This window comes from Xenopus laevis, chromosome 7S (genome assembly GCF_017654675.1).
Source record: "Xenopus laevis strain J_2021 chromosome 7S, Xenopus_laevis_v10.1, whole genome shotgun sequence".
NCBI lineage: Eukaryota > Metazoa > Chordata > Amphibia > Anura > Pipidae > Xenopus > Xenopus laevis.
The window spans coordinates 4,621,594-4,648,949 of NC_054384.1; the positions used below are offsets into that span (position 1 = coordinate 4,621,594).

At 42.2% G+C, this 27,356-nt stretch overlaps 2 protein-coding genes across 3 annotated transcripts in view; both read right to left on the reverse strand.

Annotated features, from left to right (window-relative positions):
- Positions 1 to 891: 891 nt before the first annotated feature.
- Positions 892 to 7,206, reverse strand: LOC108697341 (tumor protein p63-regulated gene 1-like protein). Of its 2 annotated transcripts, XM_018227289.2 has the most exons (7): positions 6,772 to 7,206; positions 6,657 to 6,728; positions 6,127 to 6,605; positions 5,525 to 5,616; positions 4,131 to 4,307; positions 3,515 to 3,668; positions 892 to 2,129 (listed from the first exon to the last, which is right to left on the reverse strand). In XM_018227289.2, the coding sequence occupies exons 3-7, from the start codon at positions 6,292 to 6,294 to the stop codon at positions 1,935 to 1,937; spliced, it is 786 nt and encodes a 261-aa protein (XP_018082778.1). In that variant the 5' UTR covers positions 6,295 to 6,605; positions 6,657 to 6,728; positions 6,772 to 7,206; the 3' UTR covers positions 892 to 1,934. The 2 variants fall into 2 exon arrangements, with proteins under 2 accessions (XP_018082778.1, XP_041426770.1); XM_041570836.1 differs by having other exon boundaries at positions 6,127 to 7,206.
- Positions 7,207 to 13,088: 5,882 nt separating this feature from the next.
- The window catches only part of gpr162.S (G protein-coupled receptor 162 S homeolog), a 35,050-nt gene continuing 20,782 nt past the window's right edge, over positions 13,089 to 27,356 (reverse strand). Inside the window, exons 3-5 of the mRNA XM_018227288.2 lie at positions 23,209 to 23,398; positions 22,106 to 22,290; positions 13,089 to 14,067 (exon numbers count right to left, since the gene is read on the reverse strand). Of these exons, the coding sequence (XP_018082777.1) occupies positions 13,552 to 14,067; positions 22,106 to 22,290; positions 23,209 to 23,398 (891 nt within the window). The 3' untranslated portion in view covers positions 13,089 to 13,551. The remainder of the gene's footprint in view (positions 14,068 to 22,105; positions 22,291 to 23,208; positions 23,399 to 27,356) is intronic.

Here is a 27,356-nt window from a genome sequence, read left to right on the forward strand (position 1 = left end):
AGGTTGGCGGGTTTTCAGTCAAATTTATAACTAATTTAAAGCCCAGGCGGGTTTTGAAAGTACAAACTAGCCAAGGTGCAGATTTGGGCTACTGTTTGGGCCTTTGTCTGGTTTGTACTTAAGAAACCAGAAAAAGTTTAGTTTTTTTCTTTTCTTCATACCTCCCAACTGTCCCTTTTTCGGAGGGACAGTCCCTCTTTTGACAGCTCAACCCGCAGTCCCTCATTTGTACTGGAAAGTCCCTCTTTTCTATGCACTGAACAGCCAGAAAAAGAAACAAAGTTTCTCACTTAATTGGCTTTTAGCAGAGAGCCCAGAACAGCTAACAGGTGCAAATAAGATACTTTGTAACAATTTTGAGACACAAAAACACAGTTTAGATAAGGAGAAATATTTTCAAACTTTCATAACCTGCCAAATTTTGTAAAACAAACATGGTAATTAGGGGGTGTGGCCACAGAAAGGGGTGTGGTCAACAAAATTGCTGCGCTACGTGAGGGAAAAAATTTTTGTCCCTCTTTTTACTTCCAAAATGTTGTGAGGTATGTTTCTTGCCCTAATGTGTCGAGTTTGTGTCTCCCAGTGCATGTTGGGTAATGTAGTTTTTGTTTTACTATTTGCCAAGTTGAAGGTAAGACTCCAATACCCAGCATGCAATGGGACTGACTTGTCTACAAGGTGGGAGTTAGCAGATTTTGGCCTCTGTAGTCTCACATTTTCAGGGAACTTTCCTCAATTTTAGACACATTTGGGGCAAAAAACTGCTGGCCACCAAAATATCTAGAGGTTGAACTGTTTTACCAGTATTTATTGAAATGTATTAAAAAGTATTCGGGCCCCTATACCTCCTGAACCCCCTCTTTAGTTACAGAAGAGGGCGAATCTTTCCCATTTTCATATTAAATTTGGACATTTTATTAAACATCTTTTTATGTCTGGGTGACTGGTCCCCTTTAAAATATACACACATTATTCTGGTAATTATATTCATAAAGTGCCTTCAAGAAAGCAATCAACAGTATGATATTTCCATATACAGGTATGGGACCTGTTATCCAGAATGCTCAGGACCTGGGGTTTTCCTGATAAGGGATATTTCTGTCATTTGGATCTTCATACCTTAAGTCTACTAGAAAATCATATAAACATGAAATAAACCCAATAGGCTGGTTTTGCTTCCAATAAGGATTAATTATATCTTAGTTGGGATTGAGTACAACTGCACTGCTATTTACCCACATAACTGCACTGCTGGTTACCCAGACAAGCACAACTGCACTGCAATTTCAATTTCTTTATTATTACAGAGAAAAAGGAAATACTCTTGATTATTTGATTACAATGTAGTCTATGGGAGACAACCTTTCTGTAATTCGGAGCTTTTTGTATAATGGGTTTACAGATAACAGATCCCATACCTGTACACACAAGAATATTAGGACTTGCTGGAATGTTTAGTCGCTTGAATTGTAGATAAATAACAAGTAAACATGTCCTACTTGGCTTAAGACAAATAATCCAACATTATAATAGCAATATTTCGCCATAGGTCATACATGGCTTTCTGTGGACTGACCATAGTCTCTGACAAGGACAGTCCAAATGTGTTGGATGATTTGTTTGGCCAATCATAATCTATTGCAGAACCTTGAACCCAATCAATGTCGGCACAGAGATGTCTCCAGATCTCAACGTGTGGAGAAGTCTAGATAAGAGCCGATCAGTGAAGGCCTCAAGGTGAAATCCAACATGGTGCTATTCCTCATTATAATATACTGTTCTCTGCTAGTTACCCTACGTCCATATTTTGTGGTTCTTCATATTGGCCTTTGAAGCACACTGAAGTCGAGCCACACCAACCCCAAGTCTTCTCTGATACATTACATTGAGCCATTGATGTGCCACCTGGAACATTCCCATTCTAGATCAACCGCTCAGAATCCAAAGCCAGATCTGGACTTGGCGTACCCCAACTGGATGCTTGTGTTCAGCAGTGAGATGAGCCCCAGAGATGTCTCCATGTTCACAGGTCTGTGAAGGACCAGCAGGCCATTGTCTCGGCCCGGGAGGGGGTTTTGTGTATAGGACAATCTCACCGATTCCACTAGGTGTTCCATGAACTGCTCCAACTGTTGGGAAAGAACAAGGTAAGGTAAGTAGAATGGGAGCAGTTGGGGGATGGATCTATTACAGATACACCTTGGACTTGCGTTTATAAATAAGGCTTTAAAGGAGAATTAAACTCTAAGAATCAATATGGCTTAAATTGCCATGTTTTATATACTGAACGTATTGCACCAGTCTAAAGTTTCAGCTTGTCAATAGCAGCAATGATCCAGGGGTGGTTCATCTTTAAGTTAACTTTTAGTATGTTATAGAATGACTAATTCTAAGCAACTTTTCATTTGGTCTTTATTATTTTTTATCCATTTTCTTCTGACTCTTTCCAACTTTCGAATGGGAGTCGCTGACCCCATCTAAATAACAAATGCTTTGTAAGGCTACAAATTTATTGTTATTGCCACTTTTTATTGCTAATGTTTCTATTCATGCCCTCCTATTCATATTCAAATATTGAATGCTAGGGTAACTGAAACTGCAGAACTGCTGAATAAAAGGCTAAATAAGTCAAAAACCACAAATAATAAAAAATGAAAACCAATTGCAAATTGTCTCAGAATATCCCTCTCTACATCATACTAACAGTTAATTTAAAGGTGAACAACTCAACTTTTACTATAAAAAAAATTCTGATTTTAAAGAAAAAAAGACTTGAATTTTTTGAGTTTTTAGCATTCAGAGTTTAATAAATAACCCCACAATGTTAGCAGTCCTTGCACAAGGAAATATCATTGGCTTTAGAATGAAAATGTTTGTGTAAAGCGCTTTGTGCAAATAATTCATGATGACAGATTATTTTATCAGGCTGAGACGAAAGAGTATGGAGTTCAACGTGTTGGAAAAATGTTGAAACACCAGTAGAAAAGATGACAGCGATGAACCGGAACTCAAATTGACTGTTTACATACAGTTACCACAGGGCTCTCTTAAAGGGGTGGTTCACCTTTAAGATAACTTTTAGTATGTTATAGAATGGCCAATTCTAAGCCACTTTTCAACTGTTCTATTTTTTTTTTTTTTTTTTTAATTATTTGCATTTTTCTTCTGAATCTTTCCAGCTTTTAAATAGGAGTCGTTGAGCACCATCTAAAAACAAAAATGCTCTGTAAGGCTGCAAATGTATTAATATTGTTGCCTTTTTATTACTCCTCTTTCTATTCAGGACCTTTCCTATTCCAATCAGTGCATGGTTGCTAGAGTAATTTGGGTACTAGTAACCATATTACTGAAATTGCAAACAGAAGAGCTGCTGAATAAACCACAAATAATAAAATATGAAACCAAGTTGTAAATTGTCTCAGAATATCCCTCTCTACATCCTACTAACTGTTACTTTAAAGGTGAACAACCCTTTTAACTTTGCATTTAAAAAACAGTGGCCATCCTTTATTACCTGGCACATCCCGTGCATTTCTGCCTTATTTGTGGATCCTGGGTGCTGGGTGAGAATGACATAGGGAAGATCTGCCCATGGATTCCATCTTGATACAAAAGAAGGTGGAGGTCGGAGCTTGTCCCACTGCACCTGGAGAGCAGGGCCCTCGTGCCTAGAAGGAAAGGATCGAATGAGCCAAGAGTGACAAGCAAAAAGGTGGAAACTTGTTTTGGGGTTGGCAGGCCTTTTAAAGCATGAGTGCCCACATTTCATATAACTCCTGCAGGCCTCACCCACCGTATATTTGCCAACTACCCGTAATTCTAAAGCCACATGGGGCATTTTCTCCACTAGGATATTTACACCTCCAAAATTACACCTGATGCCTCCCATTGACTGTAATGGGTACACAAGTCAAGAACAGTCAGTACTGGAGGTTTCAGGGGATTTAAAGGCAGAGAGAGAATGCACCTATGTTCCCTCAGCCTAATTTCCATGTCTGGGATATTTGCCCAATTGATTTTTTGTCCAAAATAATGATCCAATATCTCACATCTGTGTTGGGCATCCGATTGCCCCTATGTGCAGATGTCTGTGTATCACTCCCAACCCCTGAATACTTCATGGCACTCACTTGTGCAGGGCAGTCTTGGGATATGACAGCGGCCCCCATGTCACTGTATCAATGTAATTGAGTGGGATGCGGAAGATCCGGGAGCTGCAGAGCCCCACAAAGTCATAGTAGCAGAGCAGGAGAGAACGATCACACAGCAGCACCAGCACCTCATTCTCTGTGCCCCAGTGGCTGATCCTGCACAGAAAAGACAAGAAGGTGAAATAGATACAGGGGGGTAACTACAGAGGAAGCAGACCTTGTGGCTGCAGAGGGGCCCAGGAAATCGGTTGCCTTTTTGTCACAAAACAAGGAAGTAAAAAAATGCAAATTAGGATTTGGTTCGCCATTCGGCCTAATCTCTTGCAAAGGATTCGGAGGTTCAGCCGAATCCAAAATAGTGGATTCAGTGCATCCCTAGTTATTGCTACTTTTTTTTACTCATCTTTCTATTCAGGCCTCTCCTATTCATATTCCAGTCTCTTATTCAAATCAGTGCATGGTTGCTAGGGGAATTGCTACTAGCAAGCAGATGGCTGAGATTGCAAACCGGAGAGCTGCTGAATAAACAGCTGAATAACTCAAAACCCACAAATAAAAAATTAAAACCAAATGCAAATTATCTCAGAAAATCATTCTCTTTATCATACTAAGGGGCCGATTCACTAAGGGTCGAATATCGAGGGTTAATTAACCCTCGATATTCGACTAGGAATTAAAATCCTTCGATATCCAAGTCGAAGGATTTATCGCAGATAGTTAGATCGAAGGATAATTCCTTCGATCGAACAATTAAATCCTTCTAAACGAACGATTCGAAGGATTTAAATCCAACGATCGAAGGAATATCCTTTGATCAAAAAAAGTTAGCCAAGCCTATGGGGACCTTGCCCATAGGCTAACATTGACTTCGGTAGCTTTTAGATTGTGAACTAGGGGGTCGAAGTTTTTTTTAAAGAGACAGTACTTCGACTATCTAATGGTCGAATAGTCAAGCAAACGATTTTTAGTTCGAATCCTTCAATTCGAAGTCGTAGTTGTAGACGATGGTCGAAGTAGCCCAAAAAAAACTTCGAAATTCGAAGTTTTTTAACTTCGAATCCTTCACTCGAAGTTAGTGAATCGGCCCCCTATATGTTAATTTAAGGAATACAACCCCTTTAAGCTCTGGGGGGGTCTCATATCTCTAGATATACTAATGTGTTGCAATTATGGTAATGTAATAAGAGAAAGTTTGCCAGAAATGTAGAAGTCTTTAGAGCAGAAAGTGCTTATTGGTTACTATGGGTTACTAGATCTGGTGCCACTTTTATCAGCTCTACCTGTAATCTTGTTACCGATGCGGAGAATGATAATGGGGGGGGGGAGTTATGGTAATGCTCAAAGTCATATATATTTTACATACACAAACTTACGTTGTTAGTATCCAGACGGTCCTCATGTCCCCATCTTCGTCCTTGGAGAGCTGGTTCTTCAGATCCTGTATAGCCTGCTCCAGTAGACGGGGCTACAAAGGGAGAGCAAGGTGAGACTCCATAGAGGGAAATGGCAGTAAAACTGTACCACTAATTGTGGCAACTGCTATTCCACAAAAAGTAGCCACGAAATTCAGCAGTAAAGTCAAATTTGGCACCCAGGCCAGAAAAGATGTTGTAAATAGGCCCACCATAAGGGGGTCAGCAAATACTGGCACTTGTATAGCAGTATTCTATCTTCGTTTCTGTGGTTTGTGGGCATGTTTACTATGGTCTGGTTGCCGGAATTCATGTGACTAGCAGTGCTGCCTGGCTGGTTGGTAGCCCAGTAAAAATACTACTTTGTGATGGTGTTATTGATAAAGCAGCAGATAGGAGGACTAACATTGCTTTCCAGAAAAGGTGAAAACGACATAAATAGTTCAACCTTCACGGTAGTGATTGAAATGAACTTGTATTATCCTGCACCGATCACCCCCACCCACCAATCAGCCCGACAAACCAATCACCCCCATCCCCTTTCATTGTTACCATTACTTTACCCTGAAGATGAAGAAGTCCTCTTTCGGGCGCTCTACTGTTGGGCTGATGTATTGGGGAGTAAATGAAGCTCTCGGCTCTTGAGTGTACATAGGGTGGGCAGGCAAACTGGCGTCTTTGGTCCCATGAGCTGCTGTGACCTCTGGAGGGTGCTCCCCCTGTGCTTCCATTTCTCACTCCAACAACCTGATCTGCTCCTTCTTGTCTTTTTATAGCTCCCTGATTTTCCGTTCACCTACTGTAGTTTTTATTTTCCAGTGTGTCTCTTCCCAGTTCTTTGTCACTGCCTCTATATCGGTGTCTTGTGTCTGTTTCCTGCAGGCCCTTATTACCCCTTTGCCTCTTGCTGTTTCCCTGCTGTGGTCCTTGCCTTATTTGCTGTCTTTCCCTATGCGTGTGCCCCTCTCTATCAACCTGTCCCCCTGTCTATCAACCTATGCCTCTGTCTATCAGCCTGTGCCTCTGTGCCCTCTCTATCAGCCTGTGTGACTTTGCCCTAACTGTCAGCCTTAGCCTCTGTGCCCCTCTCAGCCTGTGCCCCAACTGTCAACCTTAGCATATGTGCCCCTCTCTATCAGCCTGTGCCCCAACTGTCAGCCTTAGCCTCTGTGCCCCTCTCTATCAGCCTGTGCCCTGTCAGCCTTAGCCTCTGTGTCCCTCTTAATCAGCCCGATACTCCCTTCTCCTTGCTCTGAGTCTGTTTTGGGGCAGTCCGTTGGTGGTTCAGGCACTTGCACCCAGTAATTCCGGTTTTACAGGAAGCCAGGCTAGTTTTTTTCCAACCATATTTCCTTGTGATGCCCCTCCCCTATACAAGCAGTGTGTGTGATCAGCTTCTCAGTCTCAGTCTGTTACTTCTCTTTACAATTCCATTAACAATTCCATACAACTCATCCACACTTGTGCAGCCTGGGCCCATATAATCCCATAATAATCCATGGCCGGTGGAGTCAGACTGCTGAGAAACCTGTGTTTGTCTGGTTGCTATGTTGTACTGCACTTCTCCTAATCACCTGTTAAATGTATTGTGGTTTTATTTGTTCCGCTCTAACGAACACTCTCCCCCCTCATCATCTGATTAATGCCCTCACTATAGAGATCAGAGCAATAATGAATGATCACAAGGGCAACACTCCGGTTCCATTTATCAACCCAGTAACAAGGCGAGACAGGCATAAAGAGAGTCATGTGACACTGTGCCAATATGAAATGACACTTTGCCATGCATTTCCCAGAATCCCCTTTGTGCCTCACAAAACTTTACATTCAATAAAATTCCCAGTTGTAGAAATAACATTGCCAACAGAGCGAATTCTTTTCACTTATTATATGCCTCGGCCTGATGTTTCTCACCCAGAAATGGCTGACGGGTGCTCTGGCACTCAGGGAGGAGCAGACTGGATGGCAATCTTCTATTCCAGGGGTCCCCAACTTTTTTGACCTGTGAGCCACATTCAAATGTAAAAAGACTTTGGGAGAAACACAAGAATGTAAATAGTTCCTGGAATGCCAGTTAAGGCTGTGATTTGGTAGCCCCTATTTGGACTGGCAGCATACAGGAGGGTCTGATGGCAGTACACCTGGTTTTTATGCACCAAAACTTGCCTCCAAGCCTGGAAGGCCACTGAGAACAACATCCAAGGGGTTGGAGAGCAACATGTTACTCACAAGCCACTGGTTGGGGATCACTATTCTGTACCCTCATACACCTGCTTTATGCACCACCTGGAACAGAGGGTTCCAATGTATTTTTAATGAGTCATGAGACACAAATGATATCACTAAGCCCCTATCAGAGTTGGTCTGTGGTACCCAAGGCCCACTGGGTACTCAACTCACCAGCCACTAAAGGCAGGGGTGGATTAATGCACAGGTTACGCTAGGCTATAGCCTAGGGGCCCAGTTTAATCAGGGGTCCATTTCAATTTTCTTTTAATATTTATTTGCACTGCTGTGTCAGGCGCACCTGCTAGAAGAAGTAATCGGGTAAGGCGAATGTGTGTGCGCCCGGATGCAGATCCAGTGACATCACTGGTGCACACCAAACCCAACCCAGTGTAGAGATTTTTGGTGCTCACATGCCTATTACTGCACGCACCAGACCCAACAGTAGCCTAGAAGGGGGCCCTGTGTTTATGTAGCCTAGGGGCCCCAAATGACATTAATCCGGCACTGACTAAAGGGCCTACCACCCAGTTCCCTCTCGCTCCACCGCCCCCAGCCAAAGCTGCTCCATGTGCTACTTACGTTGCAGTTAAATATTAAATGAATGGAACATATGCCAGCAGAGCGAGGGTTGCATAGCAGGTAAAACACCCACCCAGTCTGGGGCCGGTATTATGAATTTACCAACAATGTATTAGCCGTTAAATATGTAATATGAATGTAGCCCCTGGTCTGCCTACATAAGCCCTCAACCGAGACTGCCTTTTCCCTTCCAAGATCTCCTCTCGATTCACCTTCTAACTCTCTAATGAATTATTGCTCCACCCCCGTTGACATCACCTGCCCCCTTGACACATCACCTGCCCCATTTACATCACAACAGGGATGCACCAAATGCACTCTTTTGGTTCGGCTGAACCCCTCGAATCCTTCATGAAAGATTCAGCCGAATACCAAACTGAATCCTAATTTGCATATGCAAATTAGGGGTAGGAAGAAGAAAACATTTTTTACTTCCTTTTTTTGTAACAAAAGGTCACGCGATTTCCCTCCCCGCCCCTAATTTGAATTTGGTTCGGCCAGGCAAAAGGATTCAGCCGAATCCTGCTGAAAAACACAGAATCCTGGCCGAATCCCGAACTGAATCCTGGATTCGGTGCATCTCTAATCACAACCCACCCCCATTTTGTCATCTCTCCTGGCTAGTCGGTATAAAAAAGTACAAAAAGTCAACTCCAAGCGAAGTGGGAAACGGGGGTGACTGGGTGCAGCTGGCTTGCGGCAGAGCCCAACAGGGTCAGGCCCACCGTGGTTTTTCCTGGTTCCTGGTGGGCCAGTCTAACCTTGGCCACAATTATACTGATGACATCATTAAGGACCATTGATAAGTATATTTATATGTAGTAATATTTACATACAGTAATTCTCAGCCTACAACCTGGAGCAGTTGCTCTATCCCTCTATGAATTGCACCATTCAACATTATTTTCTGATGAACCCTGTGATTTTCAGCCTGTGTTGCATGAAAATAAACTGGGGGTACAGTTTGCTTATTCAGAGGCGCCCTCCATTTTGTGCAGTGATCTTGACTTGGATTGAGAACATGGTGCTCCCCACACAGACATCTGCTCCTTCTGGAACATAGTGTTTTAACGCCAATCTGTGCTCAAAGATAATCACCACTAGGAGCCACTTATAAAAGGAAAACGAAATCCTACAAATGATGAATATTTCAGAGGAATCGCTGAAATTGTCTCAGTATCCCCCCCTCCTCTTAAAGAGACAGTTCAGCTTGGAATACAATGCAGAAGGTAATGTTATAAGAATTGGTGGAAGTGGTCTGTGCTATGAGCCTGCAATTGAAAATCCTTTCTGGCTGTCTAGGTCACTGACACCGACAACCAAAATCATATCAATCAGTTTCATTGCTAAACTCATTTTATTGCTTATGTTTTTGTTCTGGTCCTCTCCTTTTTATATTTCCTCTTCACCCACTGCCAAACTGCTGTCTGGTTGCTAATTAATTAAGCCTAGCAACTAGATAGCTGTTGAAATTCCAAGCAAAAAGTTTCAAATAACTTGAAGACTAACTTGTCTTGCAAAACTTAAAGTAAATTATCAGACAAAGGTCCACTTTAGACTGGTAACTGGTTACTATAATCCCGCTCAACCTAGCAACCAAGCAGTAGTTTGAATAGCAGACTGGATCTACTTTGTGGTAACCTGAGGCAAACTTGTAATTTAGGCATGAGAAAGACCTTGTGGCTTTGATGACGCAGATAGGAATGAAAACATTGAAGTGGTTTGTACATCACCGATCCTGCACTACCGCCACTAATCCAATTGCATCTTTCAGTGTGAAGTACCCAGAAATATACTGGCCCTTTCTTGTCTGATTAATCGCTGCATTTTAATAAAGCTGCAGCCTTGGGATGCCCATTTGTCTTACAAACACCATAAAGACCTAATGTCAAAGGCTTCAATAAAAATGTATCTTTACCCCAGGATAGAGTTTATTAAATCATGCCCATTGGCCTAAGGTTGACTAAGAACAATAGGTTCTGTCTATATAAATATCTGTTATTGTGAGCAGGGGATAATGCTGCATTAGAGATAGTAGTGCGAAAGAGATGATGATGGTATGGCTAAATGAAGGAAACAGAAGAAGGTGATGGCAGTGGGGCAATATAGTGGCAGTTGGAAAAGATAGTGGCAGTAGGGTAGGATGGGGACAGTAAGGCAAGGTGGCAACAAAAGGGCAATATTTATGATGGCAGTAGGACACAATGACAACGTTAGGTGCAGGAGAGGATAGTAGGGCAATATAGTGACAGAATGGCCAAATGGAGACAGTAGGACAAGAGGTGGACCTTAGTGCAAGATGTGATCAGTAGAGAAATGTGGACAGTAGGACCAGATGAAGAGAGAAGTAGGGCAGCAGGAGCTCAGCAAGCTGAAGAAAGCTGAACCAGATGTAGAGAGAGAGAGCATGATGGCAGGAGTAGAGCAAGATTGCTCCTGTAGGTCACAATGAAAACAGTAGGGCAGCAAGATGTCTGTAGCAAGCAATGGCAGCCCGCAGCATCAAGGGCAAATAAGGTCTTGAGCTGTATTAAATGGGGCATTGATTCAAAGGAGGAGAGGGTCATTCTGTATAGAACACTGGTAAGGCCCCATCTAGAATATGTCGCACAGTTTTGGTCTCCATCACTCAAACAGGACATTATTGTATTAGAGAGGGTACAGAGAAGGGCAACTAAGCTGGTAAAGGGAAAATCTTAGCTATGAGGAAAGACTGGCCAAATTGGGGATGTTCACGGTGGAGAAGAGGTGCTTAAGGGGAGATATGATAACTATGTATAAATATATAAAGGGATCATATAATAATGTCTCTAATGCTTTATTTACCAGTAGGTCTTTCCAGCTGACACAAGGTCACCCATTCCGATTAGAAGAAAAGAGGTTCCGCCTAAATATTGGGAAGGGGTTTGTTACAGTGAGAGCTGTGAAGATGTGGAATTGTCTCACTGAATCAGTGGTACAGGCTGATACATTAGATAGGTATAAGAAGGGGTTGGATGGTATTTAGTAAGTGAGGGAATACAGGGATATGGGAGATAGCTCATAGTACAAGTTGATCCAGGGACTGGTCCCATTGCATCTTGGAGTCAGGAAGGAATTTTGCCCCCTCTCAGGCAAATTGGAGAGGCTTCAAATTGTTTTTTTTTTGCCTTCCTCTGGATCATATAGCAGTTAGGCAGGTTATATATAGACTTATGGTTGAACTTGATGGACGTGTGTCTTTTTTCAACTTAACTTACTATTATACTATGGGAACAATAGGGCCAGATAAGGATATCAGAGCCAGAGGCCCAGCGCTAATGAGGCGATTTGAAGCGCCGAGCAGGTTATCAGGGGCAGCAAAAAGACAATCCTGGTACCTTTAAGAGCTGAATTTCCAATTTTTAAACTAAAAATCCACACTAACAATATTCCCACACCCCGTACAAGAAGGGTGAACTTTAGGGGGGGGGGGATCAGTTTCTGCCTAAAGCTGGTCATAGATGTGCAGATATACTGTAGCTTCGATGTTGGACGGACGATTGTGTGGTGCAATATCCCGACCTGCCTCTAACCATTCAGAACAAGTAAAGTAGTAAAAGAACAAATCAGACAATGTTTTGCCCTAGTCAGCATTCGTGTGAAAGTTATGTCTGACAAAAGCTGGTGACAGTCTCCTGCTGATATCAGATTGGCAATACATGCAGAGATATTATCAATAGCCGACAGAAATTTTCCAACCTGTCGGATCGACTGAACGACACTCAACACATTGCTGGAAAATCGTACAAAACGAAGATTGGTACGATCAAATCTTTTCGTCTATGGCCAGCTTTAGAAATGACCCTGGCCAGAGCCAGATATAGATAGAAGAACAGTTGGCAGCAGTAGGGCAAAATGAAAACAAGGAAAGATGATGACAATGGAGGGCTCATTTACAAACAGGCAAAGTAAAGTGTGAAAATGGACCCCTTAAAGCTATTGCATTTTTACTCAGAACACAGTGTATTATTGGTGTTGCACAAGCTACAACTCTTTAGCTGAAATGCAACAGACAATAAGGGAGTGACTGTATTTCTTGTATTAGCCAAATCTACGCTGCCATGCGCCTATGCATAATGGAAAGTCGGGTCTCAAACAGAGAGGAGATTTCCAACATGAATGATAACTCCTCTGATCCTTTTGGAATTGAAGGTCCTTTAAACGTATCCTTGAATCAAGGGCTTTACTGAGAGCTGAATGAATCATTCCCTAATGTCAGTTGTCCCTGAAGATTAGTGGAAATGAGTTGAGGAGTAATGCCTACACCGATGGGTGCAAATTAGTGTGATTTTTCTCTCGCCGGTTTCCTTACTGAGGAGTAATGTGTGATCCTGTCGCCAATTAGCTCATCTGTTAGAACTGTTGTGAAAAATGAATCAGGCTCCTCATGTTTAGCTGAAACTGTGGGTAAGAACCAATTTGCACATTTCCCTCTCCACCATAGGGGCTGAGAATGTTGCAGCCTTGATAAAGTGGTGGCAACTGATCCGATTTAAGGGGTTTTAAAGTATAGGGGGTTTCAGATGGACTGGCAGTTGTATGTGGAAGATCTTTTACTAGGTTTTTAGACATTGTTGGTATAATAATCCATTTGATATATTTAGTTGGGGTTTTTGCAAAGTTGCTGAAAACATGAAAACATAGTAGTACCTTCAGCCATAGTTCAGCCTTCAGCCATTGAATTAAGACCCCCAAGCATGTTTGAAACCTTTATTCTGTAATGAAAGATATATTTCAGAAACAATTGGGCATGCCAAGTTGTATGACCTGCTCTATAAGGTCATATTTCACAACTTTTGTGGACATGACTTTGCTTGATTGTCTCTGTAGGGTTTGGCTTGGGCATCCCAGTTCTGATATAACACACACACATATTGTTCTATTCAAATCACATTTTATTTTGTATCTTTTGGCTCATTTTCCAGTGTGTTTTTTGTGTCTGCGGGGGTACAGAGGTATTAAGGGTAAACGGAGGATCATATAGGTATAGGCTACCCTCCAACCCCTCTGCCACCACCCCAAACAGCAGGTTTGCCTGAGAGATAAAGATTTCTTGCAAGAGGGGAATCTGTAAAAAGTCCCCTCCTCCAGCCTGGGTGCAATGGAGGTGGATGAGTGGATGAAACCAACTTATCACTTCCAAATTCTGCCCCCTTCCTTCATGACATCCCACCTTTGGTTCCCCTTTCAGAGAGAGAAGCTCTGCGGGGTACAGTTGCTCCTGGTGGAGGACTACATAGAGATAGACGTCGATCTCCAGATCCTCCCCATACAGATGACCCCTCCATCCCTCTCCTTGGTAGAGGGGAGGGCCTGGGTGAAGCTCGTACTCTATGTGGTGTCCCCATAGGTGAAGGACAAGGAGTATCATCTATGAATGCCGTAATCTCATCTCTGAAAAAGGAACTTTGAATGCCACCAAAACCAGAAGACCCTCCCATTCCTCCAGCCAAAAACTGATGCAATGTACTAAGGCTTTCTTCTCCATTCGCAGGCTGGTGACGATTCCGGGATGGCACATTGTGACCTCGACGAGGGCTTGAAGGGCTGCTGCTGCGTACAGATCCAGTGCCTCCATGAATGTCATCCGAGGAAGACCACCTGAGCAGAAGAGGTGAGGAACGAGGGGGAAAGAGGTCCATCTCATCATGTGACATCCGTCGAGAAAGGGGGACCTGTGAGAGAAATTGCCCTTGGTTAATTAGACATTCTTTGTGGTTATAAGTTGACATTATTAGGACTAGTCTGTAAATAATATTGACTCTATGATCTCCATGGCAACACAGTACAGTTCTTAGTCCACTTGTAACATAACCATAATGAAGTCAGTGGACATGGTTATGAATGAATCAGAGCTGGTGATGTTACATCAGGACAGTGTGCATGACGGGCCTACTAAATGCAACTTTTGAGTTGCTTCCTTCAAATTGTTAAATTTTGGGTTTATTTGTACAGTCCCCGGTGTAAAGAAAGCATGATTTGGATGCTCTCAACTTTAGGAAATGCATTGCATAAATATAAGTTGCTTAGATGTTTTAGATAAGTAAGTTGAGGTTTCTGGTTACTTGGTTCTGTTAAATATTGGGCTTCTTATCCTAGGCTCTCCACTATGTTAGAAAATATATTTTCTGACTTTTGGTGACACTGCTTTGGGCTCCTCTTGTGGGTAGGTTCCACCACAGTTTAGGAATCCCTGCATGGATAATGTCCAAGAGGTGAATATTTATGTCGCTCCAACGTGGCCATGAGTGTACTGTGGGCACCTGCATCAAACGCTCAAAGACATTTGTTTATTTTTTATCTGATACAGGCACCCAAATTCCAGCAATGGCACATGGACAAGTTCCATACGAGAAACATAGTAAGTGAGGTTAAAAAAATCACTTCATTAAAAAATGTTTGACCCTCACTGGGAAAAAAATCTTAAAACAGACCTCAAACTACAAGCAACTGGATCAATTGCTATTGATTGTTTAGATAATAATGTGTATTCGTGTCCTTTCTTGTAAAGAAGACATCTGCTTTATTTTTATTACCTACCAACGAATCACTCATTCATTAGTAGGTAATTCCTTACCCCGTCTGCCCTTTCCCCCAGTACCACATTCCCAAAGGATGAAGAACTATTTTTGTCAAGCCTTTTCCTTCAACCTTTTTTTGTAGGTGGGTACCCAACAGTGATACCCAGATGTGGGTGTCCAGATGTGGTCAATACTCCATCTGAGCACTGAGAAATGTGTTGATTGGTTTGAGTGACCTCTTATCTCTACCATTTCGGGAAATTTCTTCAGTGTTTCCATCAAGGTGTAGAAACATAACTGGTTTAATTTAGAGTAACCGTGGACCCCTTGTGTTGGGAAAGAGCAGTGGTTGGGTTCTGGAGACCCAGCTGTAATTAATTAGCATTTGGGAAATTACATGAAAATGAATTCTAGAATAATATACAGGGTGCTTCAGTGTTCCAGTAAAAGCTCCCACTGGTGGGTCTATTGAAGTGTCTATGTTTCAGAATCCCTAGCTAATGTTGTGGGTGGTTTTCATTCAACATTGATGGACAAGCCTGCTGTGCTCATCAACACATTGTTCTATTAATTGAATGTGGAATTTGATTATTAATGAGTAGATTTAATTGCTAATGATGTCTTTGGCTTGCAAGAGTTACTGAACCACAAGGTGGATTAAGATCTGATTCATATCGGTACCGGGGGTAGTTCAGGAAGGCTGGGTGCCAAAACTGCATAAAACGACTCTCCAACTCTTGAAGATTCATCCTATGACCCACATCCTACTTTGGAAAATAAGCTCCAGCCTATTTCATGTGGGTAACATAAACATCAACCAGAGAGGATCTATCATGGGCTTTGATAAGGGTGTAATTGGGTTTATTTAATGTTTACATGGCAATCAGTCCATGACCATATATGAGTTATCATGGGTTACACTATTCAATAAATGTTATTAGGAACCGTTACAGCTCGTTGTGCTTCAGAAGAACAGATTTCTCTATTGGAATGAATTCCAGGGAGCTGTGGACCTGTAAGCACTTGAAGTCAAATTTGAAATCATGCCCTAGATCAGTGATCCCCAACCAGTAGCTCGTGAGCAACATGTTACTCCCCAACCCCTTGGATGTTGCTCCCAGTGGCCTCAAAGCAGGAGCTTATTTTTGAATTCCAGGCTTGGGGGAAAGTTTTGGTTGGATAAAAACCAGTTGCACTGCCAAACAGAGCCTCAATGTAGGTTGATAATCCACATAGGGGCTACTAAATGGCCAATCAGAGCCCTTACTTGGCACCCCAGGAACATTTTTCATGCTTGTGTTGCTCCCCAACTTCATTTACTTCTGAATGTTGCTCACGGGTTCAAAAGGTTGGGGATCCCTGCCCTAGATCAAGGCTTAATGTAGTGGCATATAGCTCTGAAACCTGCCTTGTGTTTGGATCCCATTAAATGATGGAGTAGTGCCATCCACAATGAAAGGGATCTCATCGCAAGTGTGCTGATAAAAAAAAAGCGGATTGCATGCTGTGAGCCCTTCTGAAGGTTGTGATTAAAGAGCCTGGGATGGGAATTAATCTTTATGAAAAGCACATTTAAAGGGCGCTGCCGAAAGCTAAAAGCAGGAAAGCCACACTGGGGCTGCATATTAATCCTGCCAAGCAACACAAATTCAGGAGACACCAGGTAACAGATACAGCAATATCATAGTCAGCAGGGAAGCCATTCATTAAATGGGATGTCACGAGTCTGAATTACACTTACAGCTCTGGGAACCCAAACAGACATAGGACAGAAGGCCCCACAGAGGAGCAGTTTGTAGAAGGATTGAGGTTCAGCAGTGGGTCATGGTGATTACAGTAGGGCTAAAAAAGAAAAGTAGCACAAAGCAACCCCATGATTTGCTCTTAGTGCCCATAGAAACAATAAGTTGCACATTTAATTCTGTTTGTGGTGCTCACCAAGGCTCTATGCTGGTGGGATAAAGTGCCCCTATGTTGGGCGCCATTCATGATGCACAGACAGGAGCAGGGGCTTGGATACAGGTCCTTCTAAAGGTGGCCATACACTGGCAGATTAAAGATGCCGATATCAGTCCTTTAGTCCGATTCTGCAGCTTCTGCCCGTGTGTGGGGGCTTCTGATGGGTCTCCCCAATCTATATCAGGCCAGAAATCGGCCTGATATTGATCAGGCAGGTTTGATTTTTTCTGTGATTGAGGACCACATTGGCTAGTTGTAATCAGATCATTCGTATTAATCTGATATCGCCCTGTCGTGGGTGGGCATATCAGGGAAAGATCCACTTGAGGCAATAAAGCAACAAGGAGCGGAAACACCTGCCAAAAATGAGAATAACCCCAACGTTTTCCTTTGTCAAGGGTAATCATTGGGGTTGTTCTCATTTTTGGCAGGTGTATCCTCTTTGTTGCTTTATTGCATTGAGCACACACTTTGGTGGTATGTGTATATATATATATATATATATATATATCCAATAGGATTGAATTTTGTATGTTTTGTATATTTATGACAAATTACTGTTCTAAATTAATGTACTGTATATTATCTTTATATAAAGGATTCTCCCTTTTTTGGATACCACTTTGTGTCTGCATGTGTTCTTTTTTCAGTGTGCAAGCCCAGTATATGGAAACAGTGGGCCTCATTTATCAACACTGGGTAAATTTGCCCATGGGCAGTTACCCATAGCAACCAATCACTGATTAGCTTTTTAAAGCCAACTGCAAGTAAAACAATGAATGCAACAATTTGATTGGTTGCCATGGGTTATTGCCCACGGGCAAATTTGCCCACTGTTGATAAATGACCTCCAGTGTCTATTTGATACTCTGTGTGTCAGTACTTTTGGGTTGTTTTGCACCTCGTATTTAACTGCATTGTGACTAGCTATATTGGAGTGCCCTCCACTGATTTTGTTTTTAAAAACATAATTTCCACCTCAATTTGGACGATTGGTGATGATCATGTAATACACTAATTATTTTCAGGTCTAAATTAACCCTTGTCCTTTGGTTATTTTCGGCCCCAGTCTCGGCTCCCCGTCCTCCCGCACAAAGAGAGAATCTGGGGGGTTTTTTTTTTTGCTATGGAAACCTGAAGTCCTCGCTCACAACAATGTATAAAAGGTGATTTTCCCCTCCCCCCTCTATCTTCAGCAAAGTAACGTAAAACAGCAAAGAAAATGCAAAGTACAAAATGATAACTCTGGGAACAAACAGGAACTCGGCTCCTGGGAGAGAACTGAATGCGGCTCAGATTTAGGCAAAATTATAGCTGTTATTATCCACCACTTGACATCCCTTTATGATGCGCTGACGTCTCACATCAAAGCCTCCATACAGGGGATAAAAGAACACAGAGAACGAGACAAAATGTATTCAGCTGCAGAAATAATACTGCGCTCCTGGGGTTGGGCCACATATATATATATCTATCTATATCAATACACCGACTGATTGGTACTCATTTCAGCCATTTTTAGTAACCTTTGGGCTGCATTCTTCTAAAAGAGAAAAAGGCTGCTCTGATGTTCTTCTGCTTAGGGAAAAAACTAGAAAGCTTTCTTAAATCTTTCCTAAGCAGAAGAACATCAGCCTCTTTCTTTCTCCTGACAACTTCCTTGACTACTTGCTGGTCAGACTGGTGGGAAACTGACCAGCAGGTGGCGCTGTTGTAACAAAATTCATTCATATTAACAGTACATGTATCCCTTAATATCTTGGAATAAAAACAAAATAAATAATGAATGTACATTGCCCAAATTTCTTAGAATAGCCCCCTCATCAATTTTACATTCACTTATTTTAAAGGTTTACTTATCCTTTAATTCTACTAGAAAATCATGTAAACATGAAATAAACCCAATAGACAGGTTTTGCTTCCGATAAGAATTAATTATATCTTAGTTGGGATTAGGGTTGCCACTTTTTAGGCCAGTGGAGACCGGGCAGGCGGTGGGCCGTGATGCGGAGGGATGGGAGTGATGTCTGGGGCGGGGCTATGACACCATGATCTGCGATTGGACGGTCGCCGTGTCAATCATAGGGAATCCTGCCCAGTTTTACTTATTTGGAAAACCGGGCAGGCTGTTTTGACCCGGGCAGCCCTTCAAAAAAACGGGCGGGCCGGACAGGTGGCAAGCCTAGTTGGGATCAAGTACAAGCTACTGTTTTATTATTATAGAGAATAATGGATCTTTCCATAATTTTAATCTTTATACAATGTCTACTTAAAATTAATTTAAATATTATATAAATCCAAAAGGATTATTTTGCCTCTTAGTTTGAACCAAATACAAGGTTCAGGTATAGGATCCGTTATCCTGAAACCCATTATCCAGAAAGCTCCAAATTATGGAAAGCTGTCTCCCATAGACTCCATTTTATCCAAATAATCCAAATTTTAAAAAAAGATTTCCTTTTTCTGTGCAATAATAAAACAGTAGCTTGTACTTGATCCCAACTAAGATATAATTAATCCTTATAGGAAGCAAAACCAGCCTATTGGGTTTATTTCATGTTTATATGATTTTCTAGTAGACTTAAGTTATGAAGATCTGTTATCCCGAATGCCCCAGGTACCGAGCATTCTGGATAACAGGTCCCATACCTGTACTGTTTTATTATTACAGAGAAAAAGGAAATCATTTTTAAAAATCTGAATTATTTGGATAAAGTGGAGTCTATGGGAGACGGCCTTTCTGTAATTGTGAGCTTCTTGGAAAACAGTTTGCTCCAGTAAGGGTTAATTATAGTTTGGATCAAGTACAGGTATGGGATCTGTTATCCGGAAACCCTTTATCCAGAAAGCTCTGAATTTATGAGAAAGCGGTTTTACCATAGACTCCATGTTTTATCAAACAATTCAGATTTTTTAAAAATTTCTTTTTTCTCTGTATTAATAAAACAATTCCTTGTACTTGGTTCAAACTAAGAGGTAAAATAATCCTTTTGGGTTTATTCAATGTTTAAATTAATTTTAAATAGACTTGTATAAAGATTCAAATTACAGAAAGAGCCGTTATCTGGAAAACCCCAAGTCCTGAGCATTCTGGATAACAGGTCCCATACCTGTTCCTTGGCAAATGTTCTAGTAATCGATATTTCTGGCTGAGCATTCCAACAGGGGGCAAATCATTCAAAAGACCAACTGCAAGTTTGCTTCTGCTAGCAATCCTCGTTTACATAGAACTCTTTTAGTCTGGATAATACAAGGCTTTTATTTTGCGTCCATCTATCGTCTGTTCAATGTCAAATGATTTGTATCTGTTTCCCACCCCCCTCACATGGCATCCCCATGCATCGCCTTCCCACATCCATCACACCCCTGCTTTGCTGCTGACAGGGCCAAATAACATCTGTAGGCGCGGATCAAACAAATGATTGGGCTTTGAATTAAAACTGCTGTTTGTCAGGGCCCTCATATTGATTTGGAGGAATACGTTCACCTCTAACATTCTGTTCCATCTCTCAGTCTCACTAATGACTTCCCCTTTGTCTCCATTCCTTTCCTACATTCTAATCCCACAGTTGATTAATCCCCAGTCCCTCTGTTCTGTGGGCTCTTTTCTTCCACATTTTATTGTCATTCTGACTTTCCCTTTAATCTGGCATTTCAGTTTGCCCCCCAGGCTACTCTGCCCCTATAAGATCCATGTTGGATTTTTTTTTTTGCTCATTATTCACATTGATAACAAACGGTCATAGCTGGGTGCCCATGGCCCTTTAGCACCAGTGGGGAAATGACGGGGGCCTGGAGCCTACCATGCCTTTCATTTGGATTGAGCTCATGCCTGGTTATGGCTACTTACATGGATATTCTGCTTTGGCTGCTCCTAAATGCAACCTTTATTGAACCTTTCTCAACCCGAGAAATAAAGCAGCCATCTGAGAATGAAGAGTCACTTGGCTGAGTTATACAGGGAACTCTGAGTATCACTCATGTATTATAAGGTATAATGTACCCCCTACTGTAACTGATAAGGATATTAGAAGTCACTGAGGGGTTGTTCTGTGACCATATAAAGGCACAAGGCTGCAGGCTGAGTTATACAGGGAACTCTGAGTATCACTCATATATTATAAGGGATAATGTACCCCCTACTGTAAATGATAAGGATATTAGAAGTCACTGAGGGGTTGTTCTGTGACCATATAAAGACACAAGGCTGCAGGCTGAGTTATACAGGGAACTCTGAGTATCACTCATGTATTATAAGGGATAATGTACCCCCTACTGTAAATGATAAGGATATTAGAAGTCGCTGAGGGGTTGTTCTGTGACCATATAAAGACACAAGGCTGTAGGCTGAGTTATACAGGGAACTCTGAGTATCACTCATGTATTATAAGGGATAATGTACCCCCTACTGTAAATGATAAGGATATTAGAAGTCACTGAGGGGTTGTTCTGTGACCATATAAAGACACAAGGCTGCAGGCTGAGTTATACAGGGAACTCTGAGTATCACTCATGTATTATAAGGGATAATGTACCCCCTACTGTAAATGATAAGGATATTAGAAGTCACTGAGGGGTTGTTCTGTGACCATATAAAGACACAAGGCTGTAGGCTGAGTTATACAGGGAACTCTGAGTATCACTCATGTATTATAAGGGATAATGTACCCCCTACTGTAAATGATAAGGATATTAGAAGTCACTGAGGGGTTGTTCTGTGACCATATAAAGACACAAGGCTGCAGGCTGAGTTATACAGGGAACTCTGAGTATCACTCATGTATTATAAGGGATAATGTTCCCCCTACTGTAAATGATAAGGATATTAGAAGTCACTGAGGGGTTGTTCTGTGACCATATAAAGGCACAAGGCTGCAGGCTGAGTTATACAGGGAACTCTGAGTATCACTCATGTATTATAAGGGATAATGTACCTCCTACTGTAAATGATAAGGATATTAGAAGCCACTGAGGGGTTCTGTGATAATATAAAGGTACAGGGCTGCAGTTATGTAGAAGGTGTTCTCTAATAACTTTTTATGTTAAGGTAGGTATGACATATTTCTTATATAACACAATATCCAGTGAGTCCTGTGACTCTAGCGACATTATTACTTTGCTTATAGTGGACCATTAATAAGGATACATTATGATGATAGTTATATGCATTCTAATGAAGAAGATAACACGTTTGAGAGCATTATGATTTAGTAGATGGTGACTTGGGTCTCACCTGGTGTCGGTGCACTTGGAGGTACTGGCCACGGTCTGTAGGCAGCAGGATGTGTCTGACCGGCAGATACTTTCCATCTCTCAGGTCTCCTCCCAGATAGTGCGGGGGTCTCTTAATAGCAGCTCCATTGGAATCAAAACGAACTTCACATAGACGGCCATCTGCAAAGTCATCCCGACCACTGTCTGTGACAGGAGATTGAAACGAATGGGGCCAGGCAATGTGGTGCAAGAGAAAGCAAAGGAAAAGTGAGTGCAGGGAAGAAACATGGGGTGCAGTTGAGTTTGAGATGGAGCCAGATGTGGGCAGGCAGCAAAAGAGGACAGTCAAGTGGAACTAGACACAAGCTTTGTTCTAAAAAAAATCATCAGCATTTACACACAATCTGGGTTCTTGATCATACAAGACCAGCTTCTTGGCTGAAGACCCCAGGATATGAAATGGACCATGGTGCAGACACTTCTGAAACTAATATTGTTCCAGGGTTTCAGACTGGTGGTTAGGGCAGAAATTACATTTGCCTTAGAGCCAAGTTTCAGAGGGACCCCTATGAGGGGCATGTAGGAATATCTAAACCGTGGCCTTCTAGCTGCTCTTGATCTGCAAATCTCAGCTTTCTGAGTAGGCTGTAGAGCAGTAGACTGTTTAGGTGCAAGCCCCTCTTGGAGGTCAGAGTTATATGAAAAAATTGCCATATCAGCCATAATTACGGTATATCGACCAGCAAACTAGTGCTCATTCCCAACAACAAACCTCTTACTATTTGATCTTCATACTAAATTCCTAGGCATATCTAAAAGAACAAATAGACTCCCCCAACTGACCTTTAGGCTGAAGCCTCCAAACACTACTTCTAGGGAGGCAGACCCACAGTTTGGAAACCAGTGATGAAGAGTCATCAAAAAAAGCCCATGGGGTGTGCCCTTAGAATATCCCACCTGCAACCCACAGCCTCTGTGATACTAAGACACCCATCATCCTTGGCCAAAGTCTGGCTAGGGAATAAAGATAGTGTATTGGAACTATAATTGGAACTATAATATTTCACATAATATAATATTATAATATTTCCCTTCCTTCAACTTTTTCAACATTTCTCTCACCCTCATCCGCACCGCTGTCGGACAGCATGGAGGCGCAGTGTTCCCACACTGTGCGTAGATCTGCTCGATATCGGGCACAGGACCAGATGAACGATGGGAGGAGAAGGGTCTGTGCCATGGAGCACCACAGCACACACAGCACCATCCACGGCGGGGTGCTGTCATACCGCAAACTGACGAAGCTCACCACCTGCAACACAACAGGACATGTGACCACAAATCTAGGTACAATGACTCCATTACATTGCTCTGTGTAGGCTGTGGGCTTCGGAACTTGACCTGTGGCAGTTTTCTTCTGAATGTCAGCTGCCTTTGACAGAAGGAAAGAACTGTTGCATACCCAGGGATGCCATACACGGTTCTCTTAAAAGTACAGTCCTTATCTTGTACCCTGTATCTTTACGGGTACCACTGTGCAGACCTATGGCTAAATTGTCTTGCACCACCATGACCATATTTAGTAGTGGCAAAGTACTATGCTTAGCTGGGTCTCTAGAAAGTAGGATTATTTAGTGGTGGCAAGGTACCAGGCTTAGCTGGTCTATAGAAAGTAGGATTATTTAGTGGTGGCAAGGTACCAGGCTTAGCTGGTCTATAGAAAGTAGGATTATTTAGTGGTGGCAACTAAGGTAACAGGCTTAGTTGGTCTATAGAAAGTAGGATTATTTAGTGGTGACAAGGTACCAGGCTTAGCTGGGTCTCTAGAAAGGAGAATTATTTAGTGGTGGTAAGGTACCACACTTAGATGGAGTCACATAGATGGGTCTCTAGAAAGTAGGATTATTTTACTTATAGCCCCTCAGCTTCTCTCTCGATCTGGCACTAGAGGTGCTGCTACAACAGCTGAAGCTCCATAGGATGTACAAACAGGTATAAAGTGTTATTGACACTTACTGCTGCCATTTTGCCTACTATAACCCCTGTCCCCCATTCTTCTCTGCTTCTTGCAGGACCCAGGGCATTCACCTTGATGTTTATTTGGAGCTTTGTTCACTGTGTCTGGCTTTTGTAATACGTTAGCAATCTGTTGTTCTTTGTTTATTGACTGTCCCGCTGACAGTCAATGTACTTATGGTTCATAATTCACATTTTATTGCTGCTCTGTGTTGCCATTATCCTTCCTGGCCCCAAGCATATTCTTCCTTTGAGAGCTGAGTTTGCCATTTCCAAAGAGAAACCTATAATAGAGTCTATAGCTGCACCTGAACTGCTGACCTAGACTCACAACCTGCATTTCTACCAATCTGAACCCACTGGGTGCAACATGTACAATCTGACCTGCTACTCGCTAGTCACCATGATCAACAGGCAGTGAATTTGATATTGTTTACGGATGGAGGGAAGGTAAACAAGGAGTGAAATCATTAAGCAGCTTATTAACAACCCTCAGACTCACTTGGGATCAAGGCAGGGAGCAAGTTACAATCTGCCATGTTTTCTTCACTTTGGACAGAGCAAAGAGACTGGCTTCCCCGCCCCAATGAATACAGTTCTAGAGTTTGGCACCTTGTGCCACATGTAGTGGGAGATGTAGAGGACAGCCAGACCCCAGACAGGTTATTTAATAAGTATCAAGGAGCACCATTTGTGTTTCTTAGTGCTTCCATCCCGGGTCTGGTTAAATGACCCCTACTAACTCCCGGACTTGCACCCATACTCACCATACCCTATCTGAGAGCCATATTTCTATCTATGTCTGTGGGTACTTGACCCAGCATGACCAGTAACCAGCTGATCTAATTCACAATATTTTCTCTTATTCTAATGCCAGACCATGTTCTCAATCTTCTGCCTATAATATTTACAATGACATCACATCCACAAGGCAAAAAAAAATCTGAATGTCTCATTCCTCTCATTTGTTGCATCACGTCTGCACCACCCACGTCAAACAAACCTACCCCAACGGATATAGTTCTTTCCCATTTCAGGGACTACCTTACTGATCATTCATTGCTCAAGGCATCTGCAAAAATGCAACTATGGCAAATACCACCTTCAAAAGTGCTTCTGCATCCCTGAGCACCGGCACAGGCCCAATAAAGCGAATTTCTTTTGGCACAAAATGCACCATTTTATCCCCATCAGTGCGTTGCCTTGTTACCTCTTCACTTACAATCCCTCTATTTCATCTTTAAATGCTGGAACAATGCCAGGCAAGAAGCACAGGTATTAATGTAGGTCCTGTGAGATGTGAGTGTTGGGGGCACAGTGATGTGCTTTGTAGTGCGGTGGTGACTGCTGCAGGAATTTAATGAGCTGTATTCAGGGTTCCTGGCTGATTCTTAGATGTCATGTTGTGTATATATATATATATATATATATATATATGTACTGTTTATATAAAGCAGAGCTGCCATGTAGGAGATGTGATGAGGGAAGGCATTGAGCAGCAGTTGCAGGTAGGTGTTGGAGTGTGGGGTAGAAGGTAAAGTGGCACTAACAATGTATATCCTTGGATGCCCAGCCTGCAAGCTGACAGTTCTAGAGCTGGAGATGCTACAGCCTGAATTTCATGTCTTTCTATGATTAATAACACTTTCATTCTGTTACATCCATAACAATTATAACCGACTTTGGAGACAATCGTCTCTCACTCGGAGCCTCATTAACACCCCCACTAATGTCAGTGCTCAATAACAACACTGCCGCGGAACTGCAAGGAAACATCGATTTCTTAAACTTGCGTTACTTGCCCAAATTGGTTGTTTGGATTAAATAAGTGGGTTCTTACTGTGCATTATCTGCTGATTTTCTGCTTTTCTGCACATTATCCTGTGCCGAGTCTACACTGTACTGTTTTGCAGTTATGTCACTGTCACTGGACCCCACAGCAAATTATTTTTCAGGACCCCAAAATGTCTAGAGGTTGACCTGTTTTACCAATATTTACTGAAATTGTATATGAATTAGGGCCTTATGGGGCCCTTCTACCTCCTGGGCCCTCCTGCAGTTGCAGGATCTGCTTCCTCTGTAGTTACTCCCCTGGTTTAAGCTTTGCCAAAGCTGATATTATCTCACACTGGCTAGCCAAAATCTTCTCTGTGTCCCTCATTCATCTCCTGTTGTTTTATTTCCTAACAAGAAGCCAGATGGGGACATTGCTTAAAAGTCTACCAGGCAAGAGCTGACATCAATAGGTTTATGGCACAACAAATAGAGCCACGAATGGAACTCTCCAAAACAATGACAACTTTTATAGGTTTGCACAGTGTCGGACTGGCCCACCGGGATACCAGGAAAACTCCCGGTGGGCCCAGGTGTCAGTGGGCCTCTTGCTTTTAACCATTTGGCCTATTACATGGTTATTCCCTCTTTCTTTGTGGGAACAGAGAGGCTTAATAATGGAAGAATAGAGTATAGTATTTAGAGTAAAAAGACTAGCAGAATAAATAGGTTGAGTGAGGAGAGGAGGTATAATGGTTTGGAAAGTGGGACCTCAGCCTAAGGTTTTCTGGTGGGCCCCTGGCATCCCAGTCCGACACTGGGTTTGCATATTACTAATACAAGACTAACCATAAATATTCCCTAGTACTAATCACAATTCAGCAGAAACAGGTTCTGAGTTCGTTCACATACACCATAAAATTATACCATCATAGACATTTACACCTCAAAACAGTGATATCTTATCGAAGCAAGAACCCCAATGTACAGTTTGTATGGTATTAAAGAAAATAGCGAGAGAGTTCTGCTTAAAGTGCTTACAGTCTAACAGGGAAGGAGAGTAAGATATAAAATGGGGTCATTCTCAACCAAGGTGCAAGAGCACTAAGCGCAGGGTTGCCAGGTCTAATTTCAAAACCAGCCAAAGTCGGCTACAAAAACAGCCCAAAACTAGCCAAGAGGCACTTCAAAAGTAGCCCAAAAATTGCCCAATATGTGCAGTAAAAAAAAGTCTAAAAATAAATGAATATATGTGAAAATATGCCTTTTTTCCATAAAACAAAGATTCACCCGTCACCGGGGGCGTAACTACAGACCTTAATTCATATACAATTTCAATAAATATTGGTAAAACAGGTCAACCTCGTCGGGCCAGACCCCTCTCTCAATCTCCTGGCCCCACAAATGAAAAAACTATTTGCGGTGCATGAGCAGCGTCGCAGTAGGGTGTCCGCCAAAGGCCCAAAAAGTAGCCCAAATAC